The sequence below is a fragment of the Bombyx mori genome, chromosome 16 (genome assembly GCF_030269925.1).
Source record: "Bombyx mori chromosome 16, ASM3026992v2".
Taxonomy (NCBI): Eukaryota; Metazoa; Arthropoda; class Insecta; order Lepidoptera; family Bombycidae; genus Bombyx; species Bombyx mori.
The window spans coordinates 3,526,642-3,553,522 of record NC_085122.1 but is presented as its reverse complement, the minus strand read 5'-3'; the positions used below and the strand labels follow the sequence as shown (position 1 = coordinate 3,553,522).

At 37.8% G+C, this 26,881-nt stretch overlaps 1 protein-coding gene across 3 annotated transcripts in view; it reads left to right on the top strand.

The window, feature by feature from the left end:
- Positions 1-359: 359 nt before the first annotated feature.
- The window catches only part of LOC101742265 (cytospin-A), a 104,625-nt gene continuing 78,103 nt past the window's right edge, over positions 360-26,881 (top strand). The window contains exons 1-2 of one of the 3 annotated variants that reach the window (XM_038016558.2): positions 360-453; positions 11,264-11,516. Coding sequence is in view for 2 of the 3 variants with exons in the window: in XM_062672933.1 (XP_062528917.1) it covers positions 23,099-23,137 (39 nt within the window). In the remaining variant the exon portion in view is untranslated. Of the gene's footprint in view, positions 454-11,263; positions 11,517-23,072; positions 23,138-23,678; positions 23,891-26,881 lie in introns of those variants that run through there. The other 2 variants (XM_062672933.1, XM_038016555.2) reach the window with 2 other exon arrangements.

Below are 26,881 nucleotides of genomic sequence, written 5' to 3'. Positions count from 1 at the left end.
CGGAAGTCCGGCGATTTCCTCCTGACAAAAAAAAAAAAAAAAAAAAAAAAAAAAAAAAAAAAAAAAAAAAAAAAAAAAAAAAAAAAAAAAAAAAAAAATGTAGTGTACAATGTAGGTATGATTACGCGATGTCCACACGCCTCGTGGCCGTTGAATGCGGAAGCAACCGGGGATGCATCGTTCCGTATTATTATCATGAATGGCTTTACCCGCCCCTATTTTTGCCCTCGTTTGTTTGTAGCCAGCTGCTCCTGTTCGCTTTCCTATTTCAATCGGTCAGGTTATAGTTTGGGCGAGCACTCTAGCGTCCTGCCTGCCGGTCTCCCAACCCAACTAACTAGTCAGTTGTAAGCGACGCACGATCTGTGCCACATCGCAGTGTTTTATTTTCACTATGTGACTGTTTAATATTGTTAAAATTGAGTAGTGAATTTAAACAAACAAATCAAATAAGTAAATATCTGTGCATACATTTTATAATTAAAAATATGGCGTATTTTACAATAAAACGCGGGAATTGTCATGCGACAGTGCTGTGTTTTGTATTATTGATCGTGTTGTGAACGTGCACTTATTTACACTATGTAGCTTTATGCAGTTGTTTACGTTTATTCATAGTATTCTACTCTGATATCAGCGTTTCACTTCGGACGGATGCTATTATTAGAAAGGGGTTCGAACTTCGAAGTTATCGATTGGACGCGAGACGAAAGTTAATGGCTCACAAGTTGTTGGCCATTATTTTATACGGAAACAACGCTAGTTTCGAGACAGTAATAGAATATATCGCTCTGCACTATATCGATTCACGATAAATAAAGGGGACAAAGGGAACAGCTGCGTGCTGTGGCCAACGCGTAATTTCAGTTCTGAAGGATAGTCTGATATTTATTATTAGGCTATTGTTTGAAATTTAATTTAATCAAATTCATATTTATAACTACAGACCAGATCTATTAACTACTAAATATTATTATACTAATAATTAGTGTTTTTTCTGTGGATAGACTCGGGTAGATAGTTCTGTTTTATTAAAAATAATACAAAATGTATCCATAATATTATGTAGGTACGATATTATTATTATCTATTGATCAATTCTATAAATCATCGAAATGATTTATTCGTAAAAAAATTTTTTATCGAAATAAATATTTACCTACGTGTTTTTGGTTATTAAACGACAAAACCAACGCCTAAGAGCCTAGATTTCTTCGCAATAAATTCTAGATGGATGAACAAAAGTATTTTAGACTATAATACCCGGCAGACACGCTCCATAAATTAGGAACGTTATATATAAGTTTATAATAAAAGATAATAAAAAGGACAGAGATAATAGTTTCTGATGTCACCGCTATTAAGCTATGATCGCGTGACTGCTGACTTTTTTGGTTGGTGACTCCTTTGAAATATTTTTTGAAGAAGCAAATGTCATATCGCTCTGGGAACTCTGTGAGCGTTCTCATTCCAGGATCAGCTGGTACGTGGCAAGAATAATATTTTATAGGGCCATTTCGATGAACGAATTCTGGGTGGTAGCGAAAATCTCTGCTCGAGTATTGGGTGGTGTGATGGTAAAAGCATATAGCGTTAACTCCATAGTATTTGTTGCATGTAAAATAATCTATGCATTCAAATATAGAATAATTTTATTAATCTGCATTAAAATACAAGACAACCTAGGGCTTGAACCATAGATAATACACTTAATATTTAATGTGCCTATGAACTGCGGATAACAATCGGCTTGACATTTCGTTGGATTAGCGTCAAAATGTCAAAAGCATTCTTGTTAAATTAGAAATTCCTTTCGGAAGGCAAGGTCAGAGTTGATGAAAGTTCTCAGAACCACATCTCTGTAAGCACGGAATACGTCTTAACAAGAAATTTCACACAAAGAAGCCACTTTCTTTATCGAATAAAATGAAAATGCATTAATTCAAAAATTGTAAAAATAATGTAATAACAAAGAAATACATACCTATGCATTATTAAAACTACTTGTAGCGCTTAAACTTTCGTATAGTCATAATATTTTTTGGACGTTTCAAATAATTTATAGTTTTTGACGTCAGTCGTTCGTGACCAATCAATTAATTTAATGACAATTAAAAACGAGAGATTAACCCTAAAACTAGTTTTATTCATACCAGCTACTCGCGAAAATCGAAGAAAGTACAATATATTTTATTTTCAATCGATAAACCTACACGGCTCTTAATTTGTTTCCTAAAATGATTTTTGTCAACCTGATGGTTGTCAGGGAGAGATCGCTCAAGGCAAAAAGACCCCCATCTACCTTTGTGTTTAATGTTTTGTATTTGCATTTATTTTGCTGTACAACAAACTATTCTAATAAAATGGCTATTACTCTGCTGATCATTGAAATGATTTGAAAACCATTTTAGTTTCTAGACCAAAGCCTCATTTAAACTAATCAAACTATTGTAATGTGGGTTCATTAACTTCATCAATATTAGATTGTTATGAGCATATATCACTATTAAATTGTTGAAGGTGTACTGTCAAAACAAAATTAAACCGGATTTATAAGGCTGTATCGATTTCGCATTCTTCATGTGACCCGACTAGGTTTTTGCAAGTTTTTATGCGTAGACTAATACGTATCACAGTTTTGTACGTTTGAAAAAAAAAACATAAAATTAAATCCAGCGAAAATCGATTTCTATATTCTCATGTTTTTGTGTTCGAATTAAATTTGATTTTATTTAACCGAATAATGTTGAGATCTCGAGATTATTGATGTCAGCAAAAGTGATAACGATTGTATTGTTATGTAGGAAAGATTTATAAACTCAATCACATAGAATTTCGCCCGGGAAGCATTGCAGCTCTGGCCCCTCGTTGAATTCATTTAGATTAAAGTCTATGAATTCTTTAGATAACCAATATTCACGGATTAGCATTAAAAAAGTAAAAAGAGCGAGCCTAACCTATTAAGGCTCGTTCCATCGTCTTCCAATCTGTTTCCATCTAGCCATTTACGACTTCCGCGGGTGTGATCAGTGATCATTCACCTAAACCAGGGAAAGGTTCAGGAGTACTCTAGTAAATCTTGTCTTATTCATTTAAATCCCTTTCACCTCCAAAACGTTCGAAGACCCACCACCTTCGCCTTTGGGATGTTCTTCTGAAGCATAACATTTGAAAAAAAAATTGTTAATAAATATGCTTTATCAAAAACCGACTTCAAGTGGAAAAAAAAGATATTCCAAAACAAATTAATATACACTAAAACAATAATCATCGAAATCGGTTGGCGCGATATTGAGTTATCCATCTATTTGTCGCGCACGTACTTAATGCAAATTTAAGACTTATATGGTTTTATCATGGATACCATTATCAGAACTGGACTTAATTGAAATGGGACCACACGGGAAGCGTCAGCTTTCTAATAAAAAAAGAATCATCAAAATCGATTCACCCAGTCAAAAGTTATGAGGTAACAAACATTAAAAAAAAAAATACAGCCGAATTGAGAACTGTGAATGTCCTTCCTAGGATATTTAATAAACTACCAAAGAAATTAAGAGACTTACACGATTTTCATTTTATGAAAAAACTAAAAGATAATCTTATTAGTGGAAATTATTATCACATAAATGATTTTCTTAGGGATGACATTGAAAATAAATGGAATTTTCAATTATTGGTTGAATTATGGATGAATGTATGGTAAATTATATAATATTATAATATCTTGCACTGCACTAAAATTCGCATGTCAAATAATGACAAAGCATACACGCTGCTTTTAACTTATGTAATAACTCATTTTCAATATGCTTGGCGAATAAATGATTTCTTTCTTTCTTCTTTCCTTTAATGACAGTGTTCTCCAGCGTCATCTAGCTGTCCAAGGTCACTGATTGTTTCTCCTTGCTAGGTCAATATACGTAGAACATAAGTTGTATACATTTTCATGCTCAACCTAGTTCACATGTTATCGAGCCGTAATAAGATACTACATAATATGTTGCTTTTTTAGAATGTAACTACCACGTGCGGACATTATTAAGGCTTCGTTAAAATTCTTATCACGTTTCTTACAATTCATTATATTAATTATTATGTAGGCACTTATAGTTCTGCAAGAGCAATTTTTTTTTTTTTGAGAACTTTGTAGATATTTTTATTGCGTTATCTGTATAATGCGCGTTCTTCGGTTGGCGTCTTAGTACGTGTTGTGTTTTACTTTATAATTTTTGTTTGTGCATTAACTATCTTTATACATATACTAGCTGTACCCGTCCGTATCGCTGGGCATTTAAAATTAACATTATTATTTCTCACCCCCACAAAGATTGTCATCATTAACGCCCCCGCAACTGGTGTAGGGAGTGCCAACACTCATATAAATATTAGCCTATCCAGTAAGTACATGTATTTTCTACATGGATACCAAGTTTCGAGTCAATCGGATGCATGGTCAGTAGTTATAACGGAACACCCGTAAAAACCACTGTAGATTTATGTATTAGTGTAGATTTCTTCTGTGCGTGCGTTTGTAACTGAACTCCTCCTAAACGGCTAGATCGATTTCAATGATTTTGTTTGTATGCCTTTGGGTGGCACCCTGGATGGTTTAGATTTATAAATCAGCCCAACAGAGGGCGCTGCAGTCGGTATCTAGGCTATTTAACTTTCCTAGAAATAATGTATATGGCAAAACAACGTTTGCCGGGTCAGCTAGTTGTATTATCGTTAGCTGCTGCTGTAAACTGCTGTTCACGTTCGCTCCGGTTGAAATGATGTGATATAGTTTTCGGATTCTATAGTCTTGCCTAACCTTCTTCAAACCGAAAAATCAGAAAGATCTTTAATAAAATTAACTAGGCCTATTATATGGGTAGACTATTTATTCTATGGTTCGTTTGAAAAATAACGCATTCGCTTCGGTCTTCGCGAGTCGAAGATCAAATTGGGACAATTTTACCGTTTAATTTCGCGATTTTTACTGTCATTACATTTATTTGCGAATGCTTTACAGCTGTCGTGGTCACGGATGACTGTCGTTCGAGTCGTTGCTTGATCTCTTAGCCTAGCAGCGGAGGAGCGTTACTTATGCTGGGTCTGGATAGATTTTTGGGCATGCATGATCTGATTTGGCTGTTGGGGCGTCTCAAGCGAAGCACGGAGCCATCTAAGATTACTGTTCTCTATGTTCTGTATCCAAACTATTTCATCTTCCCACCGTCTTCGCTTCTCTTCTCTTCTTTCTGCGTCTTCATTCATCATCTCCCGTGTTTTTTATTATTTTATACTGCTCTGCATGACTAAAACTACGAAGAAACTATCGAAATTATACTACTTATGCTATTATTATTTTTTGCTTAGATGGGTGGACGAGCTCACAGCCCACCTGGCGTTAAGTGGTTACTGGAGCCCATAGACATCCACAACGTAAATGCGCCACTCACCTTGAGATATAAGTTCTAAGGTCTCAGTATAGTTACAACGGCTGCTCCGCCCTTCAAACCGAACCGCATTACTACTTCACGGCAGAAATACGCAAGGTGGTGGTTGGTACCTACCCGTGCGGACTCACAGAGGTCCTACTACCAGTAAAATTTAAATTAACATAATCTCCATTGCCTTTTGTTTTTCATAAACCGTCCTCAAGTCAAATATTCAATTGTGAGCGTCCGTAAGATTTACATATGACTTCAGTGGAATCAAGCACAAAAATAATATTTGATCGATGCCTGCGTCTTGCTGAACCTTGTGTGTCTACGTCTTTTCATATGAAAGACGATGCGACCTTGGCCCATTTATGCAACTCAATGGGATCTTCCTATACGACATTAAATGGTACCAGAACATTCCCGATCCTGCGGACCGAATGGTAAACAGTCGACGTCGCCCAAAACACGCCATTTCGGATCCTCCCGATCCACTAACGGTGCTTTTAGATACCCCAAGCACCGGTCATCGTTCTCTTCGAACCCGTCGCTTGTGAAGAAGGGTTCGGCGAGTAAATTAATCTACAGACACAGCAGTGGGTCGCGTTTCTGATCCGGATTATTCGAAATACGGCTCTTGCTAGGGTTCGTGTTAGCAACAACGTCAGGTCCCTCAGACACAGCCTACTGAGTTTCTCGCCGGATCTTCTCAGTGGGTCGCGTTTCCGATCCGGTGGTAGATTGCGCGAAGCACGGCTCTTGCTAGGGTTCGTGTTAGCAACGTCGTCAGGTTTGAGCCCCGTGAGCTCACCTACTAGTTAAGGTTACGCTGAAATAGCCTCTCAAGGCTTTCAGCTTAGGTAAGAAAAAAAAGTCAGGTTTGAGCCCCGCGAGCTCACCTACTAGTTCGGTGAATCTAGAATAATCCCTCGAGGTTATTAGAATAGGAAGGAGTCGTCCATTGTGCGATGGCATACAATGCCTTTGACGCAGTTTTGTTCACGCTCCGTGGCCGATGCGATGAAACCTTACACAAATCCGCGTAGTGCATGTTAGAATATCAGTGTCTAGAATTGTGCATGGTGCATTAGGAAAGGAAGCCGATTCAGGCAACTACCGACTATAGAACAAGTTTAACAGAAAATATGACTTTTTGGCGGGTACGCGAGGAGTGAAGTTGTGTGATTTGTTTTATTTTGTCTATTTAGTGTTTCTTCAGGTTTATATGTGTAATAACGGTGGTTTATTAACTGTTTAATATCTGTGAAAGTGCACAAATGTGAGAAAATGAAACAAAGCTACTGAACGTAACTTCTCGGGATCCTCCAAAAAGTCCATTGGAAAAAGTCTCAGTAAATGACCACCATTTTACTGAGACTATATTTTGTAAATTTAATTCGTTTTTAATCATTTATGTTGTGTCGCGATTAGTTTCCTTCGTTTTTTATTATTCATTAACTGTAAATAATCAAAACGGCGAATTATAAAAATCTTATTACTTGACGCTGGCTAATGCACAAACTGTGCCGGAGCCAAAAAAATAAAGAAGAAGAAGAACAGGAAATATTATTCATTTACGCTTAAGTATTTTATTATGAACTAGCCGACCCGGCAGTCTTCGTAGTGCCTCAATCGATAAATACCTAAACTTTTGTATAAAATAAACTTAAAACAAACAAAGGGAATCCGTCCGACGGGGTCAAATCAAAAGAAAAACAAAAATTTTATTTTTATTTATTTCCGAGCATTTTCATATTTATTACCATTTAAACCTTCTCTGGACTTCCACAAATAATTCAAGACCAAAATTAGCCACATCGGTCCAGCCGTTCTCGAGTTTTAGCGAGACTAACGAACAGCAATTCATTTTTTTATATAGGTATAGATTAATAAAATTAATTGAATTGAATATACATTCTATTTTGAATATACATTCTACTTACTTATGTGTGGTCTAAATTTTATTTATTGCTTATGTGTGAACGAGCTCATGGAACTAGTGTTAAGTACATGCCGAAGTCTGAAAGTTTATTTATTTATTTATTGCATAGATGGGTGGATGAGCTCACAGCCCACCTGGTGTGCTGTGAGCTCATCCACCCATCTATCTTAGCCCATAGATATCTAAAACATAAATGCCGCCACCCACGTTGAGATATAAGTTCTAAGGTCTCAGTATAGTTACAACGGCTGTCCCACCCTTCAAACCGAAACGCATTACTGCTTCACGGTAGAAATAGGCAGGTTGGTGGTACCTACCCGTGCGGACTCACAAGACGTCCTACCACCAATAAGTCGATACCCAATTCAGTTCTATTGTCTCAGCAGTGAAATAATTCTAATTATTATCTTTCATATTTTGTCAAAAGCAGACTAACAAAGATGCACAGAGATTAGATTGGCCAAAACATTATAGGTATCTGTTAAACTCGTTTGAAGAAAAACACTTTTGTTTTAGTTCTTCCACAAATATAAACGACTGATTATTATAAATATGAACTTGTTGATTCTAAATAAATATTCGAATAATAATCAGAACTGCATAGTTCTATAATTATTCATAGGTCAATAGTCAAATCAATATTTATTAGGAGATAATGGCTTTTGATACATGAACTAGTTAGTCTCTATATATTTGATATTGATTCAGATTTAGTTACATTTCATTGGAATTTTTTTCTTGTGACGGATATATTAATGTTAGATATCCGGCATGCTCAGCCCATATAACATCAGTACTGTTGAGAACTAGATAGCCCACACAGCTTTTTGTATGCCATAGACATTTTATAACATAGATAAGATATTGTATGGCATAGAAAAGCGTATCGAGGGGAGAAAGGCAATTTGGTTTAAGCGACATTTTTGTAACTTTTCAGGAGACCCATTTATAGTTTCAAATTTGTAAAAAAATATAATAAAAAAAAAACTCAGGTACTTGAATGGGATAAACTTAATTGGAGTTCAATTGAAAACATCGAATTGTTGATACTAATACTAAATGAAACGGACTTTTTTTGTTATATGAAAGCTCAGTGCTTCTCGTGTGGTCCCGTTTTTTTTTTTAAATCCATATTTAATTCACTATGATTGCATTGATTAAGTTCTCATTTTGTTTAGTTGTATAGTAGAATTATTTTGTCCGTGCAGTTTGGATAAAAAGTCGGAGCGGTGAAGCGAGTATTTCGCTCTCTCATCCACTCACGAGCCTTATGGACGGGCATAGTGATGCACATTATTGTTGTCGATAAGCGTTATCGATAGTGTATTTAGTTTTGTCATTTTGTGGGTTAGTGATAAAAAGGAAAGAAAAAATCCCTAATCGAACACTTGCATCACATATCGCCGCAGCAAGTTAACGCGAACGGCAGAAATTAACACTTTGTAACTTTTCGGGATCTATTCTTATTTCAGTTAAAAATTTTAACACATTGTTGATAACAACACGTGCAAATATTATTTTGAATGAATTCTAATAACATAATGTACTATAATTTGCAGGTGACTACAAATGACTCATAACATAACAATATCTCACCACCTTCGATCATCAATAGTAACTGTTGATCGAAGCTCACCACCCTTCGTATACCACCCCGCTGCCGTGTCAGTCATCAGCGGCTTGGCGTTGCTGACGTCCATGGGCGACTTTAACCATTCACCATCAGGTGGGCCGTATGCTCGTCTGCCTACTTAAGTAATAAAATAAAAATTAAAACAAGTTTCCTGGTTGCGGTTCTTGTCGTCTTGCCGTTATCAGAGCATGGCTTGACGGGCAGTTAGTTTTGTTGTTTAAACCAAAACAATTCGCAGTTATCTCGCGAAAGTTTCGGGTTTTTGTCTAGAGGCGAGTGCTCGATTTCTTGCGGCGACGCTTGTTTTGTTGTGTGTTGACACCATGATTTAATAACACGAAGTAGCTAACTAATAAATCTAATTCAGATTAGACGGGTAGTGAATAATTTTATTAATAATAAGGCTCATTAGTGACCAAACTGTTGTTTGGATTTGATCGTATGCAGGACACATGCAGGTTTTTCTTATTACACTTTATGTGTTTAAGTATGTTACGCGCTGGGGTCGGGATAAATAAAAATTCTACCGAAGTATTATACAAATTAAGACTCTATTTAACTTTAAAAACTTAAAATACTTAACGATCACTTTAAAATTATAAATTAAATTCTTCCGCTTTGCTTTTAGTGATCCGTGCGCTGTTTCGCATCGAGTAGAACCGCCTACTAACTTTTATAGTCGATACGACATCCCTAGATATATCGAGAACATTCTGGGCAGGTCCATAGCTTCGATATGTGTTTCCGCTAGCTGACAATAGATGACGCTGTACTTCTCGATCGTTCTCGATGTTACTAGTTCCTTTAATATTTGTTTCTGCTGTTTATTTATTTATTAAGTTGCACCAACAAAGTGATCATCAATACAAAACATTGAACAATTGACAAAAGTTCATGGCAGATGTCACCTCAATTATCGGTGCAATCGACAGTGCATTAACATCAAAAATAAAAAAAAACATTTGATTACATTTCATTTCATTGTTCGGCGATAGATGGCGTTACTCTTACCGACGTGACAAATACATTAGCGGTTTTAATGCTTAAGGCATTCTCTATCAATCCACAAAAGGTGATGCAGAGAAAATAACGGTAGAATACGTAAATTTAACGCACAAACACATACCAATAAAGGCAATACATACAAGCATAAAATAAATTCATATTCCTACACAAAAATATTATACACACGTACAAATAAGTGAAAAATATTTATTTGCAATATTAACTATAATGAACAAGTTGGACGCGACTAAAGTGAAATTGGAGTGACACATTTATATTTAGTAGTAGTCAGTTAATTATTTTTACTTATATTATTTAGTTGATGAACCAGAACGCAGTGGTGCTTCTCGTCTGAAAAAGTAGGGCGAAAACGGATTGTTTAGGCTTAATTATAATACCTACTAAAATATTCCGCTAAATGTTATTGCATATGATGAAGAGTTCGACGTGCAACCTAGCCCATAGACTCAACCCGCTGATTTACTCGCAGGATCTTCTGACACGATGCTATTCCTTCATTGTGGAAGGCCCATGAGGCAGCGGCTTGGCTCTGCCCCTGGCATTGGTGAAGTCCATGGGCGACGGTAGCCACTCACCATCAGATGGGCCGTATGCTCGTCTGCCTACAAGGGCAATAAAAAAGTCAGTCGTGATCATTTAATAAGTATGTACGTATTTCATTAGAAAAATTGATACCCGCCTGCGGGATTTGAACACCGGCGCATCGCTAGATACGAATGCACCGTACGATTTATCCTTTAGGCCACGACGACTTCAAAAAAGTTAGTCGAAATATATTTTATAGAAAATATATTTAAATCGTGGTCACAGTAGTAATAAAACTACGATTGCTTACCTGAGCACAGTTTCGCGGCTAGTTAGTTTATGAATGTCGGTTAAAAGGCGATCAGTTAATACAGTTATTTGTGGGGAACAGGAGTGAATGGAAGAACATAGTCCTAACAAAAGTGCTCCGTAAAGGTCACGATCCTCAGCACTGAGGAATACGACGCACGGAGGAGGTGGGGAAAATTAACACGAAAATTCTGACCTTCTTCGTTTTAGGATTCTTTAATTTGTATTTTATAGTCGTTTAAGATTAAGAGATACAAGCTATATCGCGATCTAATAATCAGATATCCAGTTATTTGTAATGAAAATGTCGTTCGAAGTGAAATGTTGGTTGATAGGAGTGTTCCTTTGTTGACTTAGGTGAAAAAAGAGTATTAAAAAAACCTTTTCTGATTGATTTAGATTAATGTAGTCTGTGTGCAGTGTTATTGCAAATTAATTATGAAGAATTGACAATGATAGACATTTAAGAAATATTTTTCTATCTATATACTTACATACTGTGTTTAGAACTATTGATCTTGAAAGAAACGTCATAAAATAGTGTTGTGAATGTGAATAATCCAAAGACAAGCTGTGATATTAAATAAGCGAACTGCAAGAAGCCTTAGAAAGATTATTTTTGGACAGGGGAACAGAAGAAAATATAAAATGGGTAAGTTTAACTTTTGTTTAGTTGCGTTTATCGACAGTAAAAGTGTACTTAGTATGTAATTGTTTTTCTTGAGTATTAGGAAACACCCAGAAACAATCTTACATCAGAAGAAATGTTAGCTTATTTGGCTTAAGCAGCATGTTTCCTTTTTTTCCTACCTATGCTGATAGCCTTGAGAGGCTATTTCAGCTTCTCCTTGACGTGTAGGTGAGCTCACGGGGCTCAAACCGGGAGTGTTGCTAACGCTGGCCCTAGCAAGAGTAGTGCTTCGCAGAATCTACTACCGGATCGGAAATGCGACCTACTGAGAAGATCCGGCGAGAAACTCAGTGGGTTCATTCGCTCGTCGAGCCCTTCGTCGCAAGCGACGGGTTCGACGAGGACGGTGACCGGTGTTGATGGTACCTAAAAGTACCAACATTTTTGTAACTGTATAAAATGGCCATTTGAAGTTTAAAATTTGGAAAAATATCATAACAAAAAACTTGATAGAAATTTAAGTAAAAACATCGAACCGTTGATGTTAATACCAATTAAATAAAAAGAACCTTTAATTACAAAGATAAATTACGCTTATTAAGCGAAATATCACTTTAATCAAATAGCCTTTTACCTCGTTATGATTTAGTCTTTTTTTTATTGCCCTTGTAGGCAGACGAGCATACGGCCCACCTGATGGTGAGTGGTTACCGTCGCCCATGGACCTCAGCAATGCCAGGGGCAGAGCCAAGCCGCTGCCTACCATGCAGGGGCAGAGCCAAGCCGCTGCCTACCAGTAGTCACTTGTCTTCTAACGCAGAATTAAAAGTAAAATGTAATTTTTATGCTGGAATTAAATTTTACTACATTCCGGATATCCGAATTCGTCTGTTGGGATTTTATTTTCGCAGATTAAAAAAAAATCGTGTTAATTTATCGTTTTTGTTGCCTTAGATGGTCAGTAGATCTGACAGCCCACTTGAGTGCTTAATGGAGTTCATAGAGATCGCAACGTGATTAGCTTCACACTGATCGTTCTCAGCGGGTCGCGATTCCGATCCGGTAGTAGATTAGTTCGTAAAGCAGCTGCTCTTGAGTTGTTAGCCTTCCTTGGAGGCGTTCTGGTAGCTGTTAGCAAATCCCAACCCTCCTGGCTGAACCCTTGCTCGCGCACCTGTCCTGGTGAAACTGGAAAGGCCTAAGGGCCAACAGTAATCCCACAATCCAAAAAAAAATTTACACTGCAAAGGAGTGTGCGGCCGATGTTTGTTCACGATGCATTATAATATAATATAATATAATACAATACAAAAAACTTAATTGCACTTAGGTACAACATAACGACAGTATATAGAAAACGTGAATGAGAAAGAAAGCAAGTTTCAGTAGCAGAGAGTTTAAAGGCTGTGGATGTGGATAGTTGAAGGAATTGAATGAATCCACTGGGCTAAAGCACGGTTAGCTCTCGACCATTGTTTTGTTCATGTTTCTTGCTACGATATTTACTCAAGCAAAATTAGTCGACGTCGCCCTAAGCACGTTATTACGGCTCCTTCCGATCCATTAACGGTGCTTTTAAGTACCATAAGCACCGGTCACCGTCCTCGTCAAGCCCGTCGCTTGCGACGAAGGGCTCGGCAAGTAAATTAACCCATAGACACAGCCCACTGAGTTTCTCGCCGGATCTTCTCAGTGGTTGTGTTTCCGATTCGGTGGTAGATTCTGCGAAGCACTGCTCTTGCTAGGGCCAGTGTTAGCAATACACCCGGTTTGAGCCCCGTGAGCTCACCTACACGTCAAGGAGAAGCTGAAATAGCCTTTCAAGGCTATCAGCGTAGGAATGAAAAAAAAAGCAAAATAAAATGCGGTTAAATTCCTTTAGATTAATGACGTAATCACAAATAATTTGTTTCGCCCTTTGATTGTATTGGAAGTAAGGACTTAGAATTGCGCCCACGTACAATCGATTAGCCGACCGTTAAGCCGACGCGAATTCCTCTCGAAATATTTACTGCCATGATGTTATAAATTATTATTTCTCTCTTTGTGAGTGTGGATTAGATGAGGGTACCCGGGGGCACATTTTCTTCGACTGCCCCAATATCGTATCCCCTCTTTATGATATCCTTCCAAATCCCCCAGCCTATTAATATTAACTAGAGGTCCTGCAGTAGTCGAAATTAGACTATACCTAATTAATTGGAATTTAAGTTTGTACACTATAATGATTGTATTTTATACTTCTATAATCACAAATTTCGCCAAGACTACACTATAAAAAATATTAACAAAGACAAACAATATTTAATCTATTCTCAATTTGACAACAGACGCCAAGAACAAAAGTTTGACAATAAATATTATGCATGCGTGTGTGCGTCAAATACATGGTATGTAGTGTGTGTAATGTTTTCTTTATTGATTTAATGTATCTTTTATGTATTATTTAAAAAAAATATTAGCATTGTGCACTTCTTCTCTATATTCTCTATAAGTGTGGAAAATTTCATACTCCTCCGTCCGCGCAATTTTCGTAAAAAGGGATACAAAGTTTTTGCTTCACGTATTAATATATAGATTCTCTATTCAAATTCAAATTCAAAATCATTTATTTCAACTTAGATGTCAGTATGACACACTTGTTGAATGTCAAAATATTAATAACAATGTTAACTCTACCACTGGTTCCAAAAAAAGCCACAGTCCTGAGAAGAACCGGCGAAACAAACTCAGCGGGCTTTTTTGTTTTGTTTTTGCTCAAATATTTTCTTTTTTTTTTTAAATAAATAAATATATTTACAATAAAGGAAAAAACAAGTCAAAAAATACAAATAAAAAAAAATTAATAATAATGAAAAATGAAAACTAACTATTACTATTAACTTTAGCCTATTCTAAACATGTAAATATTCTATGTAAATTTTTTATCTGCTAATAATATTTATCTTTAAAGTACTTAGTCTAAAATAGGTATATTTGTTTGTGCTGTTCTTAAAATCACAGATTCGCGTATGGAAAAACTGATCAAATTTATTTGTTTTTAGTAATTTTCTTTTTCTCTCTAAGCACCTGTAATTTTTGTTCATAATGTGACATTGGCAAAATCAATGACAAAGGCCTTAGAGCCAATCTGATTGAGCCGTGATTTTAAAATCAAATAAAATTAATATTTAAAGCTAGTTTTGACAAATATTAATGATCTATAATCTTCCATTAATAATTGAATTGGAATATTTGAAACAATTGTTCGCGTTACGCCAAACAAAAATCAAAACCTTTTTATTCGTGTGGTGACAAGCGGCATCATATGACTTTAAATGGTGCCTAGCTATCTATCATAGAATTGGCGAAATCCGGAAGAAAAATTCCTTTGCCTTCCTATCAGTATGTGGTATGGCTGGCTCGTTTATTTTAGCCTCAAATGACGTCACACGACATTAAATTTATAAACCTCAGTTGCTTAATGCTAGCAGCCCGCTTCTTAACAGCGTCTAGCAGCTTCCCACGCGATATAGATCGCATTAACAATATTATAATACTATCATGATTAATTACAATTTCCTTTGATAAACCAGATTATGATAATACAGAGGAATACAAATGTCTATGGTGTAGCAATAAAGTACTATTTAGCATGGCAACATTGATTACAACCTGTGAATTTGTTGACATTGACCGAGTTAATGTGCGTTTTTTTTCTTTCACGCCTCCTCAAAATGGTTTTGCGATAATTGATAGAATGTCACGACTCAGTCCGTTAGAGAATGTTTCGATTGAGTCATTTATTCATTGGAAAGAAACAAAATAGGGTACAGTTTTTTATAAATTTTGAACAATTTCCAAAATTAATTAAAATAGCTATTCCTCAAATCGTAACCGCGATTAACTTACTAGGTCCGAACTAACTTCGAACACTATTCGGACATTATAATTAAATATTTATTTTTAATTGCATAGTTGGGTGGACGAGCTCACAGCTCACCTAGTGTTAAGTGATTATCATAGCCCGTAGACACCTACAACGTAAATTCCGCCATCCACCTTGAGTTATGAGTTCTAGGGTATCAGTATAGCTACAACGGCTGCTCCACCATTCAAACCGAAACGCATTACTGCTTCACGTAGACATACCTAATCAATATTACTTCTACAATTGAATCTCGGTTTTATTCTTTTTTTTTTTTCATTATAGTATTTCCGACTTTTCGCATACTTTAAACTATAATATTAGTGTCAATGAAACAAGTAAGATACAAGTTTTAGAAGTCGTCGTGGCTTAAGGGATAAGACAATGTTGAGCGATGCCCCGGTGTTCCGATCCCGCTGGTACTAATTTTTCTGATGAAATACGTACTTAATAAATGTTCCCGATTGACTTCCACGGCGAAGGAATAACATCGTTTAATAAAAATCAAAGCCGCAAAATTATAATTTGCATAATTACTGGTGGTAGGACCTCTTGTGAGTCCGCGCGGGTGGGTACCACCACCCTGTCTATTTCTGTCGTGAAGCAGTAATGCGTTTCGGTTTAAATGGTGGGGCAGCCGTTGTAACTAAACTTGAGACCTTAGAACTTATATCTCAAGGTGGGTGGCGCATTTACGTTGTGGATGTCCATGGGCTCCAGTAACCACTTAACACCAGGTGGGCTGTGAGCTTGTCCACGCATCTAAGCAATAAAAAAAAAGGATCATACGTATATCATAGGATTATAGGCTGATCTGTCGTTTATAACGTATGGGTAGGCGCCGTTGCGTTGTGAACTCTTCGATTATGACAAAGAGTTCGACGAGCTAACTAACCCATGACACAGCCCACTGAGCTTCTCGCCGGATCTTCTCAGTGGGTCGCGATTCCGGTCCGGCGGTAGATTCTGCTAAGCACTACTCTTGCTGGGACTAGTGTTAGCAAATTCTCTCAAGTTGAGCCCGTCAGCTCTCCTACCCGTTCGGGCGTAACTGGAATAGCCTCTTAGGTAGTAGCCTAGTAGGCGAAAAAAAGGGAAAAAAATGTATCATGCATAACAGAATCTGAGCACTGCTCTTGCTGAGACTAGTGTTAGCAAATTCTTTCAGGTTGAGCCTGTGAGCTCTCCTTCTCCTACCCGTTCGGGGGAAGCTGGAATAGGCTCTTAGGCTACCAGCGAACAGGTAGTAGGCGAAAAAAAGGGAGAAAAATGTATCATGCATAACAGAGTCTGGTTCTTACAGTACAGGAATTCGTAGTTTGCATATTTTCATTGCTCATTTTCCTAATATACAATTCTGAAAACAAATAATCAAAGCTTAATTGAGGCCGTCAGCGCAGTGGCCTACAGTTAGTATGGAGGCAATTAGGTTTGAATTTTCATCAATTTGAATTTGAGTAGGCAAAAAAACGATACGCGCAAAAATAATGTTACAAAGCTATGTGTTATCTATGGGTGAAACTATGGATAGGCCGGTTCTGCATCAAAATTTATTATATTTTAAATAAATTCCAATATACATACACTAGCTTTTGCCCGCGACTCCGTCCGCGTGGAATAGTTACTTTGGCATAACGCTTTTTACACCCCACTTCATTTACGTAGAAAGTGAAAATATTTTGAAACATTCCTTATTGGTGCTCCACTTGTATCGGTCTCATGATGTTATATATATAGTTATATATAACCCATAGTCTTCCTCAATAAACGGGCTATCTAACGCTGAAAGAATTTTTCAAATCGGACCAGTGGTTCCTGAGATTAGCGCGTTCAGACAAACAAACTCTTTAGCTTTATAATATTAAGTGTAGATAAAAGCTTGAATAAAAAAAAGGGGGTTAAGCCACTTTTGCGCTGACGGCCTCAATTCTATTCATCATTAATACAACTGAAAATTCGACGAACAATATTAAGTTGGTATCGAACGGCCTTTCGCAGGTGTCGTGGCTCCGCGTGGGCCGTCGTCATTGCCTCACCGCATTGTAATTCTGCACCGGCTTTCGTAACAACATAACTGCAAGATCTATGCGTCTGTCTGTCTTGCGGTGCATCGATGGGTAAATGAAGTTCAGTTCGTTACGAGAATTTAACTTTTGCAGTTGCCTTTTGTTTGGAGGGGCGTTTTAACCATTTCATTATCCTGCAAGTTGGAGCTAAGATGAGGTATGTTTGAGTTGGACAGTAAATACCCTACGGCGTTTTTCCAACAGACCATTCGGCCTCTATACTGTGATAGAACTCGGTAAGAGTGGCGGGGATGGTAGCTATTTTTTTTCCTACATATGCTGATAGTCTAGACTCTAGAGAGACCATATCAGCGTCACCGGACTAGTTAGTGAGCTCACGGGGCTCAAACCTGATGATGTTGCTAACACGAACCCTAGCAAGAGCCGTGCTTCGCAGAATCTACCACCGGATCGGAAACGCGACCCACTGAGAAGATCCGGCGAGAAATTCAGTTGGCTGAAGCTAATTTAGACGGTGGACGTGGGAATTCTATCGCTGTCTCCTATCCTATTTAAAGTGTGAAAGGGACAACGGCAGCTGACACTGAAAAAAGTCTAAATCGATTTTCGTGTATCCCTGTTTTGTCCTCCAAACTTAGAGCGATATTAATACGTTATCCCAAAACGTAATTAAGAAACTGACTGCACGTAGCTATTTGGCGGGAAAATAAAAGGTTTTATAATTATCATATTATGTTTTTTGCAATGCCAGGCTGTGCCAGCCAATCCGCTGTCTACAATTTTACAATGCTTATTAATCGGATCTTTATTTACTCATTTTTTAATTAAAAAGGAACATAGACCGGGTCTGAGACGTCTCGTCTATATCGTTCCGTCACTGCTGAGGATCGTGACCACATGTGACGTACCTCCACACTGTTCGATCATGGGTGGCATGAATTGCATGTTACAGACTACCACCTAGAGGTTACATTGTAGGGTAGGTTCATTTGCTACGCCGTTAATGTAGGAAACAGTACAATAAATCTTTTAATCGAATAAACAACCGTGTTTACAAAAGAAATGAGTCGATGTTTCTTACGTACATACATATACATTACCGATAAAACTTTTTTTTTTCAATGATTACTGTGTTTTTTTCTGAAGATTTTATGATCTGGTAACGAGTCCTTAAAGCCAAGTCTTATTTCTTCTCATGTTCTTTTATATGAAAAATGATATGAAGCGAAATAAGATGAAGCTGATTACATAGAGACTTGGATCAATTGGGATGAAAATAAATGAAACGAGATGAGATGGAATGACATAAAGTCTTAAATAAATTGGTCGTTATTTACTAAGATTTTTTCAGTGGACTATTTTGAGGCACTTGAGAAGCTACCTCCAGCGGCTTTGTTTCATTTTCCCAGATTTGTGCGCTTTATGCTAAACAGTTAATAAGCCACCGTTATTATACATTTACATTTATTATACATACAACCTGGAGCCACTGCGGTCATCCACAGTGCGTTTCCAGAGGTCTTTTTTGCCACGTATCATCCGGCTTTGGAATGAGCTCCCCTCCACGGTGTTTTCCGAGCGCTGTGACATGTCCTTCTTCAAACGAGGCTTGTGGAGAGTATTAAGCGGTAGGCAGCAGCTTGGCTCTGCCCTTGGCATTGGGCGACGGTAACCACTCACTATCAGGTCGACCGTATGCTCGTCTGCCTTCGCACCCAAAGAAAGACTACATTAACAAAATTTTACTTTTACTTAGTCTGGCCATAAATACGGTTACAAAGGAAAACAAAAAAAAATCTATGGCAAATAACATTTATTACTTTTACAGTGTGTTAGTTTAATACATAAATATAAGACAATTTAAAGTATAAAAAGCTTATTCGAAGTGGTCTCCATTGGCTGCAATACAGTCCTTTAAACGTTGAGGCCAGTTATCAATAGAAGCACGCACTCTTTCCATGGGAAAATTTTTCACTGCCAATCGTACGGATTGTTTTAGGGACTCCAAATTATCATGACGTTTAGAGCAAGCCGTACTCTCTAAAACTGACCATAAATCATAATCCAACGGATTAAGATCGGGACTAGACGACGGCCAGTCTTCAGCTCTGATGAAGTCCGAAACGTCCGTTTCCAATCAAGACTGCGTAGACCGAGCTTTATGACCTGGCGTCGAGTCTTGCTGGAAGGACCATTCTTGATTATTGAACATGGTGTTGTTAAGAGGCTTCACTACCTTCTCAAGAATGGTATCTTGATACACTTGTGCCGATGTTTTGATACCTTTTTCACAAAAGTATGGCTCAGTCACTCCTTCATAGCTAATACCCCACCAAGCCATCACTGAAGTCGGATAGTGCCCACGTTGCGCTCTGTCGACTAATTGGGAAGCTTCCTTAGAGTTTTGAGCATAAATACGGTCATTTTGTTTGTTAAAATGTTACTCAATTGTAAAAATTTTCTCATCCATAAACAAAATTTTTCTATGACCTCCCTTCGCGTACCGCTTCAGTAGTTGTTTCGATTTTACCACCCTATTCTCTGTTAAATTATCAGTTAAGAAATGACCAGTACGTCTCTTATAGGCTGCGAGTCCTAAGTCATCTTTTAAAATACGCGACATGGTTCATTTCCCGAGATAAAATCTTTTGCTTTCGGACAGGATTTCTTCGAATTCTTTCCCTTACTGCTTTGACCACCTTTTTCGTACGAACACTACGTGGACGGCCAGATCTTTTTCTGTCACAAACAGAGGAGGTCTCATTGCACCTATTAATAGCCCGGTACACAAACATTTTACTCATACCAAGCGTATGGAGAGTTTTAAAAATTGCATTTGGCTCCATACCTACTTTGTATAATGCAATCACAGCTATTCGGTTCTCTTTATCACCTCACTCCCCATACCCCACACTTTAATATGGCAAAATATTGAGAAAACTCAATGAGCAATCATATAAAAATGACAGATTCCAAATTCAAATGTAATGTTTTGTTTATTTTTAATTGTAACAGTATTTATGGCCAGACTAAGTATTTAACAAAATTTATATAAACACTTCGCTACTCGCGTTCCCGCCAAAAATTCTTATTGATCACAAATCATAGACTATATAACTTCGATTCAAAGTTTATTTAAAAACTCCTTGCATTACATTTAACAGTTACAGAATGACTTCTGTCTCGAAGTATTTAGTTCAGCGCTGTATCTAGAGCTTTAGTTTGCAATTGAAACCGTGTTACATCGTGATTTTGAGGTTAAGATGCAAATTTCATCGTACCTACCATGAGATGCACTTTACATACGTGTATTTAACAATTCGTTTCGTATGATAGTGACTAAATAGTGTGTAATTTATATTGTTTCATAATAACTATACAGTGGTAGAACATTTTAGAACATTCCGCCAATAATTAACGGTACTTTTACGACTCGTATGTAACTACGAAAACTGTAAAGGATTAAAAATTTTTATTATTATTATTGCTTAGATGATTGGACGAGCTCACAGCCCACCTGGTGTTACGTGGTTACTGGAGCCCATAGACATCTACAACGTAAATGCGCCACCCACCTTGAAATATAAGTTCTAAGGGTCTCAGTATAGTTACAACGGCTGCCCTACCCTTCAAGCCGAAACGCATTACTGCTTCACGGCAGAAATAGGCAGGGTGGTGGTACCTACCCGCGCGGACTCACAAGAGGTCCTACCACCAGTAATTACGCAAATTATAATTTTGCGGGTTTGATTTTTATTACACGATGTTATTCCTTCACCGTGGAAGTCAATCGTGAACATTTGTTGAGTACGTATTTCATTAGAAAAATTGGTACCCGCCTGAGATTCGAACACCGGTGCATCGCTACATACGAATGCACCGGACGTCTTATCCTTTAGGCCACGACGACTTTTGCATTTAGCCAGCCGTCCTCACAGCCCGCCTGACCTTACTGACTGAATGCAGAGTGCCATATGACTAACGGTAGGCAAAGTAGCTTAATTGGATGAACCAGTTCACGGTCCACACCGCGTTAAGTACCTACTGGACCCCGTAGACATCACAACGTGAATGCGGTCATTAATGATGCAAGAGCATTTATGATTCGCGATGTCGACCTATTTAGGTAAATTGCAGACTCGGATTCAACAAAACCTGAATAAAACATGTTCTATACCTTTTATTAACTGCGGTATCAATGTGGATTCAGTGACGCTGAACCGTATCATTAATTTTGAAGTAGGCTTTTATTGCTCTATAGACCGGTGGATTCCCGGGTCAATGTTGACTGACCGACATATTGCAATCACTAATCGACATGTACAGGGGGTAGGCCAAGCTGGAAGCCCGTTCGGGTAGGAAACACCATCCTGCCTGTTCTTGTCTGTAGGTTGTTTCGGTAGGACACCCATTTTACAATACAATTGACCGCCTACGGTCTTTAAGAAATGAGGTTGAAGCTTTATTGTTTTGTAATAAAACTTTAATACGTAACCTCAAATGGAAAACCCGATTGCTCACGCCGCTGAAACAGCCACAATCTTGGTTCGTACCTGTGTAGTCTTTCCTATCCTAGGATATTGTTTATAGAGCATAAAGTCGCACATAAAATATTTGGATTCACTAACAGTTCAGCTCGGTCTCAAGCGATGTGAGTTTTACCATGATATATTGACGCACTTATCAAGTCATCATAGCTAAATAGATAAAAATACAATAAGCATTAGAAAATACGAGGTGGGACTACCTAACCATAATTACGATTACATATTTAAGAGATATAACATTTTTTCTGCAATAATTCTAATTTTGTGGTTTATTGTGAAGTTTTAAAGAAAAGTAGTCAAAGACAATGATGATTTTTAGTAATTTTAACAAATATAACTGATGGTTGTCGTTTTGCAGATAAGTCCGAATGCTTCGCCTGTAGAACAAAATCCCACAAGATGTTCAGAACCTACATATACATAGGTTTAAGAAAACTATTAAAGAACATCTGTGCAATAAAGCTTACTATAAAGTCAATGATTATCTAGAAGATTGCACAAAGTGGGAATGAGTTGCTCGCTCCGGGAATTTCAATATTGTAAAATTGTTATGCTATAATTACTTATTGTAATATGAATATTTAAAAAAAAAAATATTTAAAATAAAAATAAAAATCTAATATTAAAAAAAAAAAAAAAAAAACATGCCCGCTGAGTTTCTTGCCAATTCTTCTCAGGACGGAGGCTAATTCTTGTGAATTGGCGGTAATTCTTTTGACGTTCAACAAGTATGTACTTTCATTTATGTTGAATAAAACTTTTTTGATTTGATTTGATTTGATTTGATTTGATTTGACTTCAGCGAATAAATCGCGCCTTGCATTAGTGTTTGGGGATATACGACGGAAGGAAGATCTTCCACCGAGCGGGCGAATTTGCTCGGTAGACTGACGGTCCGAATGTTGTTGTTCGGAACTTGTATATATGCGCTTTATCTTGAAAATGTCGTAAGCGAGATTCCGGCATCTGTCAATTATCTTGCGTTGTATAATGGCTACCCGCCACATCACTCGCCTCCGAGACCGGAGGTCGTGTCATTTTTAGTTATCGTTGTCCGTGCTGAGATTAGCTTGCAAGTGCCAGTGCTGCTCGAAGTTTGCGGTGAGTCGAAACTGAGCTTGAATGCTGCGTGATTGTCGCCGGTGCTGCTCGAAATCTGCGGTGAGTCGAGACTGAGCTTGAATGATGCGTGATTGTCGCCGATGCTGCTCGAAATCTGCGGTGAGTCGAGACTGAGCTTGAATGCTGCGTGATTGTCGCCGGTGCTGCTCGAAGTCTGCGGTGAGTCAAAACTGAGCTTGAATGCTGCGTGATTGTCGCCGGTGCTGCTCGAAGTCTGCGGTGAGTCAAAACTGAGCTTGAATGCTGCGTGATTGTCGCCGGTGCTGCTCGAAGTCTGCGGTGAGTCAAAACTGAGCTTGAATGCTGCGTGATTGTCGCCGGTGCTGCTCGAAGTCTGCGGTGAGTCGAGACTGAGCTTGAATGCTGCGCGTGTATCGTGTGTAGTAGAATAGGTAGGGGAAAAAAGAAATAGGTTGCTCTAAACAAAAATCCGCCAAAAAATCTTACTTAATTCAGCTTTCTTCATCGTCATAATCTAGATTGGCCTGCCATTCAAATACAAACGAAATAGCGGGGGCTTATCAGCCACCCACGTTAGGTTTGCGCAATGCAGAATGCAGCACGCCGATCCTGACTCAAATTGTATCTATCGTACGACAAAAGCGAACGTACTCCACGAAAAAAAAAAAAAAACGAATAAAAATATATTTACGTTATCTTATAGATAAGAATTTCAGTGTCGTTCATACGATTGCCAGTGCTTAGTGAGTGAACGGTTTGTGCGGTCGCAAATTATCGTGTTTTTAGTTTTTTGTGTAATGTATGATCTGTGCCCGGAATAGGCACGTGCAGGTGAGTGAGACATTCTAGGCGAAATGTACTTATCGTTGGACTAAGGAAAAAAATATACAAAATAACATAATAAAATTAATAATCTCAAATTACATCTTTTTAGATAAGACACATTATAAAAGTGATAGTTATTAAAAAAAAAAAACGTATATGAATAAATTGTTAATAGTTGGTTCGAAGCAAAACAAATTGATTGCAGATCTATGTAAAATTTGATAACAGCGATACAGAGTTGTATGATGTATGTACGAAATTGCTATCAACGGCAATTCAATTCAAATCAATTGTTACTTGGCCGCGAGTCGCAGATATAATTATAAATAAAATAAATAAATAAATAAATTTTTACTAACAATCACACCACGTTAACTGGTCCCGTGATAAGTTCGTAAAGAACTTGTGTTACAGGTACCAGATAACGGAAATAAATGTAACATTTTTTATTATCCACATACATAATATATTTAAGACACATCCATAACACTGGAAAAGACATTTATATTTATCATACAAATACCTTCCCTTGGTGGGATTCGAACCCGCGACCCCCTTGTGTAGCGACCATGTCACTTACCACTACACCAGACGGTCGTTAAAATTAAAATTAAAATTAAAATATTAATTATATCTACGGTTTAATATGGCGTTTATTATTGCAATTATATCCTTAGTTTTAAACACATTACAGTTTCAATACTCCGTGACTACCTTATTTTTTAGCGTTTTTTTTTCCACAATCCAAAAGTGATTCATTCATAAACATTTTTCTTTAGGTCAGATTTATATTGCTAGTAGCTACTAGTCATGCTATTGATGTATTTATGATTAATGAAATCGTAAAAATGACTATCGTAGTCGTTGTTAAGAGGAAGACTTAACATAATTTGTTAATAAAATAACACAATAAACAAACGATTTTACTCGTTCTGTGGTAATAGTTTGCTCTGAACGTTTGAATTGCGTGTGCAATGACTCATATGCTAATTTGTTATTGTTATAGAAAATTAGACAGTAGTAATGACGGTTAACTTTTTTTTTTTTTTTATTGCCCTGGTATGCAGACGAGCATACGGCCCACCTGATGGTGAGTGGTTACCGTCGCCCATGGACTTCAGCAATGCCAGGGGCAGAGCCAAGCCGCTGCCTACCGAAAATTATGTACTATCTATGGAATAACTAAGACTAAGTACAGTCAGTCGTCGACGACCATGAAAACTGTAAAATGTTTCGGAACGTCCGTAATGATAACGCCGTAATGAACCGTAAAAGATAGTTTAAGTCAGGGGTTCCCAAACTTATTTTGTACACTGCCCACTTTGAGAATAAATTATTTTTTAACGCCCCCATTTTTTCACATACTTAAAAACCGCTATAGCAAGAGCTCAGTCGGTGTCTAAGAGTCTTCTTAGATGAAATAACAAATCGCCTCCCAAGCGTCTACACAACGCCCCCATTTTTGGAGTTTACTCCTTTAGAATCGATTTACATATATAGGCCCGGGGTATGAAAATTATGGGGACCAAAATCGTACTAGCATGTCACACGAAATGCGTTATGCGCCTGATTGGCTCCTGATTGCGTGATGCGTGCGCGCGCCAATCAAAATCGTACTAGCATGTCACACGAAATGCGTTATGCGCCTGATTGGCTCCTGATTGCGTGATGCGTGCGCGCGCCAATCAGGAGCCAACGCGCGGCCGCGTTATCGCAGGTGACGCCGGGCTGCTGCGCCGGCAGTCCGCCACAAAGCCTCGTACTGATCGCGCGTTTCTCTCATTATTGTATTTTCATATATTTGTTAGTCGTTTGTTTTGTGTCTCGTTAATTTGTTAATAATCTGTAGTGTATCGTGTTGTCGTAATATAGAACTATTTCTCGTATTGTTTCGTTTAATTTTTTATATCCAGTAAACTCCAGTCGTGCGTCGGAGCGGACACACACACTTTTTTTTTCTAGATCTCTTACCGCCCCACTTTAGGTCTGCAGCGCCCATAAGGGGGCTTTATCGCCCACTTTGGAAAAGGCTGGTTTAAATGATGTCTACCGTATTTAGGTTTACAAATCCTTTTAAGTTTTTACTGTATCTGCTTGAAGAAGAATCTACTTTGAGTACAATTTAAGTAATGTTTTTAGTAAAGTTGGACTAAGATGCTGTAAAAAGGGAATCATTCGAATCTAACCTTTCTTTGTGCCGGATCGATAAATTGGTATAGCACCCACAGATTTCTCGCCGGATCTCAGTGGGTCGCGTTTTCGATCCGGTGGTAGATTCTGAGAAGCACTGCTCTTGCTAGGGCCAGTGTTAGCAACACTCCCGGTTTGAGCCCCGTGAGCTCACCTACACGTCAAGGAGAAGCTGAAATAGCCTCGTATGAAAAATAAACATTGGTATAACAACGTTTAAGTACCCCGACGACAACTTCTTAGTTAGAATAGGATGCAAACTTCAAAAGTCTATTTAGACTTACACTTAGTTTGAATTAGATCCATATTACAATGGGTTAGGTAAGCGATTAGCTATCAATTAAATCCTATAGGATAGAAAGGCTGGATAATCCAAGAGAAAGTTATTAAGGGAGACTTCGACTCTGCATTGAGGATTATCAACGTAAGGAAGAGGACCTTCTATTGGATATATAGTTAAAGATTTGGCAGTGCTCTCGGCATGGCTGACATCAATAGGCGGTAATTACTCACCATCAGATTTGTTGTACCTAGTATGTACATCTGCCTAAAGTAAAAAAAACCGTGATGGATGTTCACGTAACGTAGAAAACTATAGTATAGAACAGTTTACCATTGGATCGTCTTGTCTATTTCTGGCTTCACGTATTTTCTATATTAACTTATTCGGGTCCTCGCATTCCCTTACGGGGGCGCGGGTCTTGGGACAACAGCCTCTCCCGGGTGTAATTTAGTTAGGCTCGTTAGGCACGGGTGATGAAATTGCTGGGATGCGTCGTATGTATTTTTATTTTTTTCTTCTTTCTT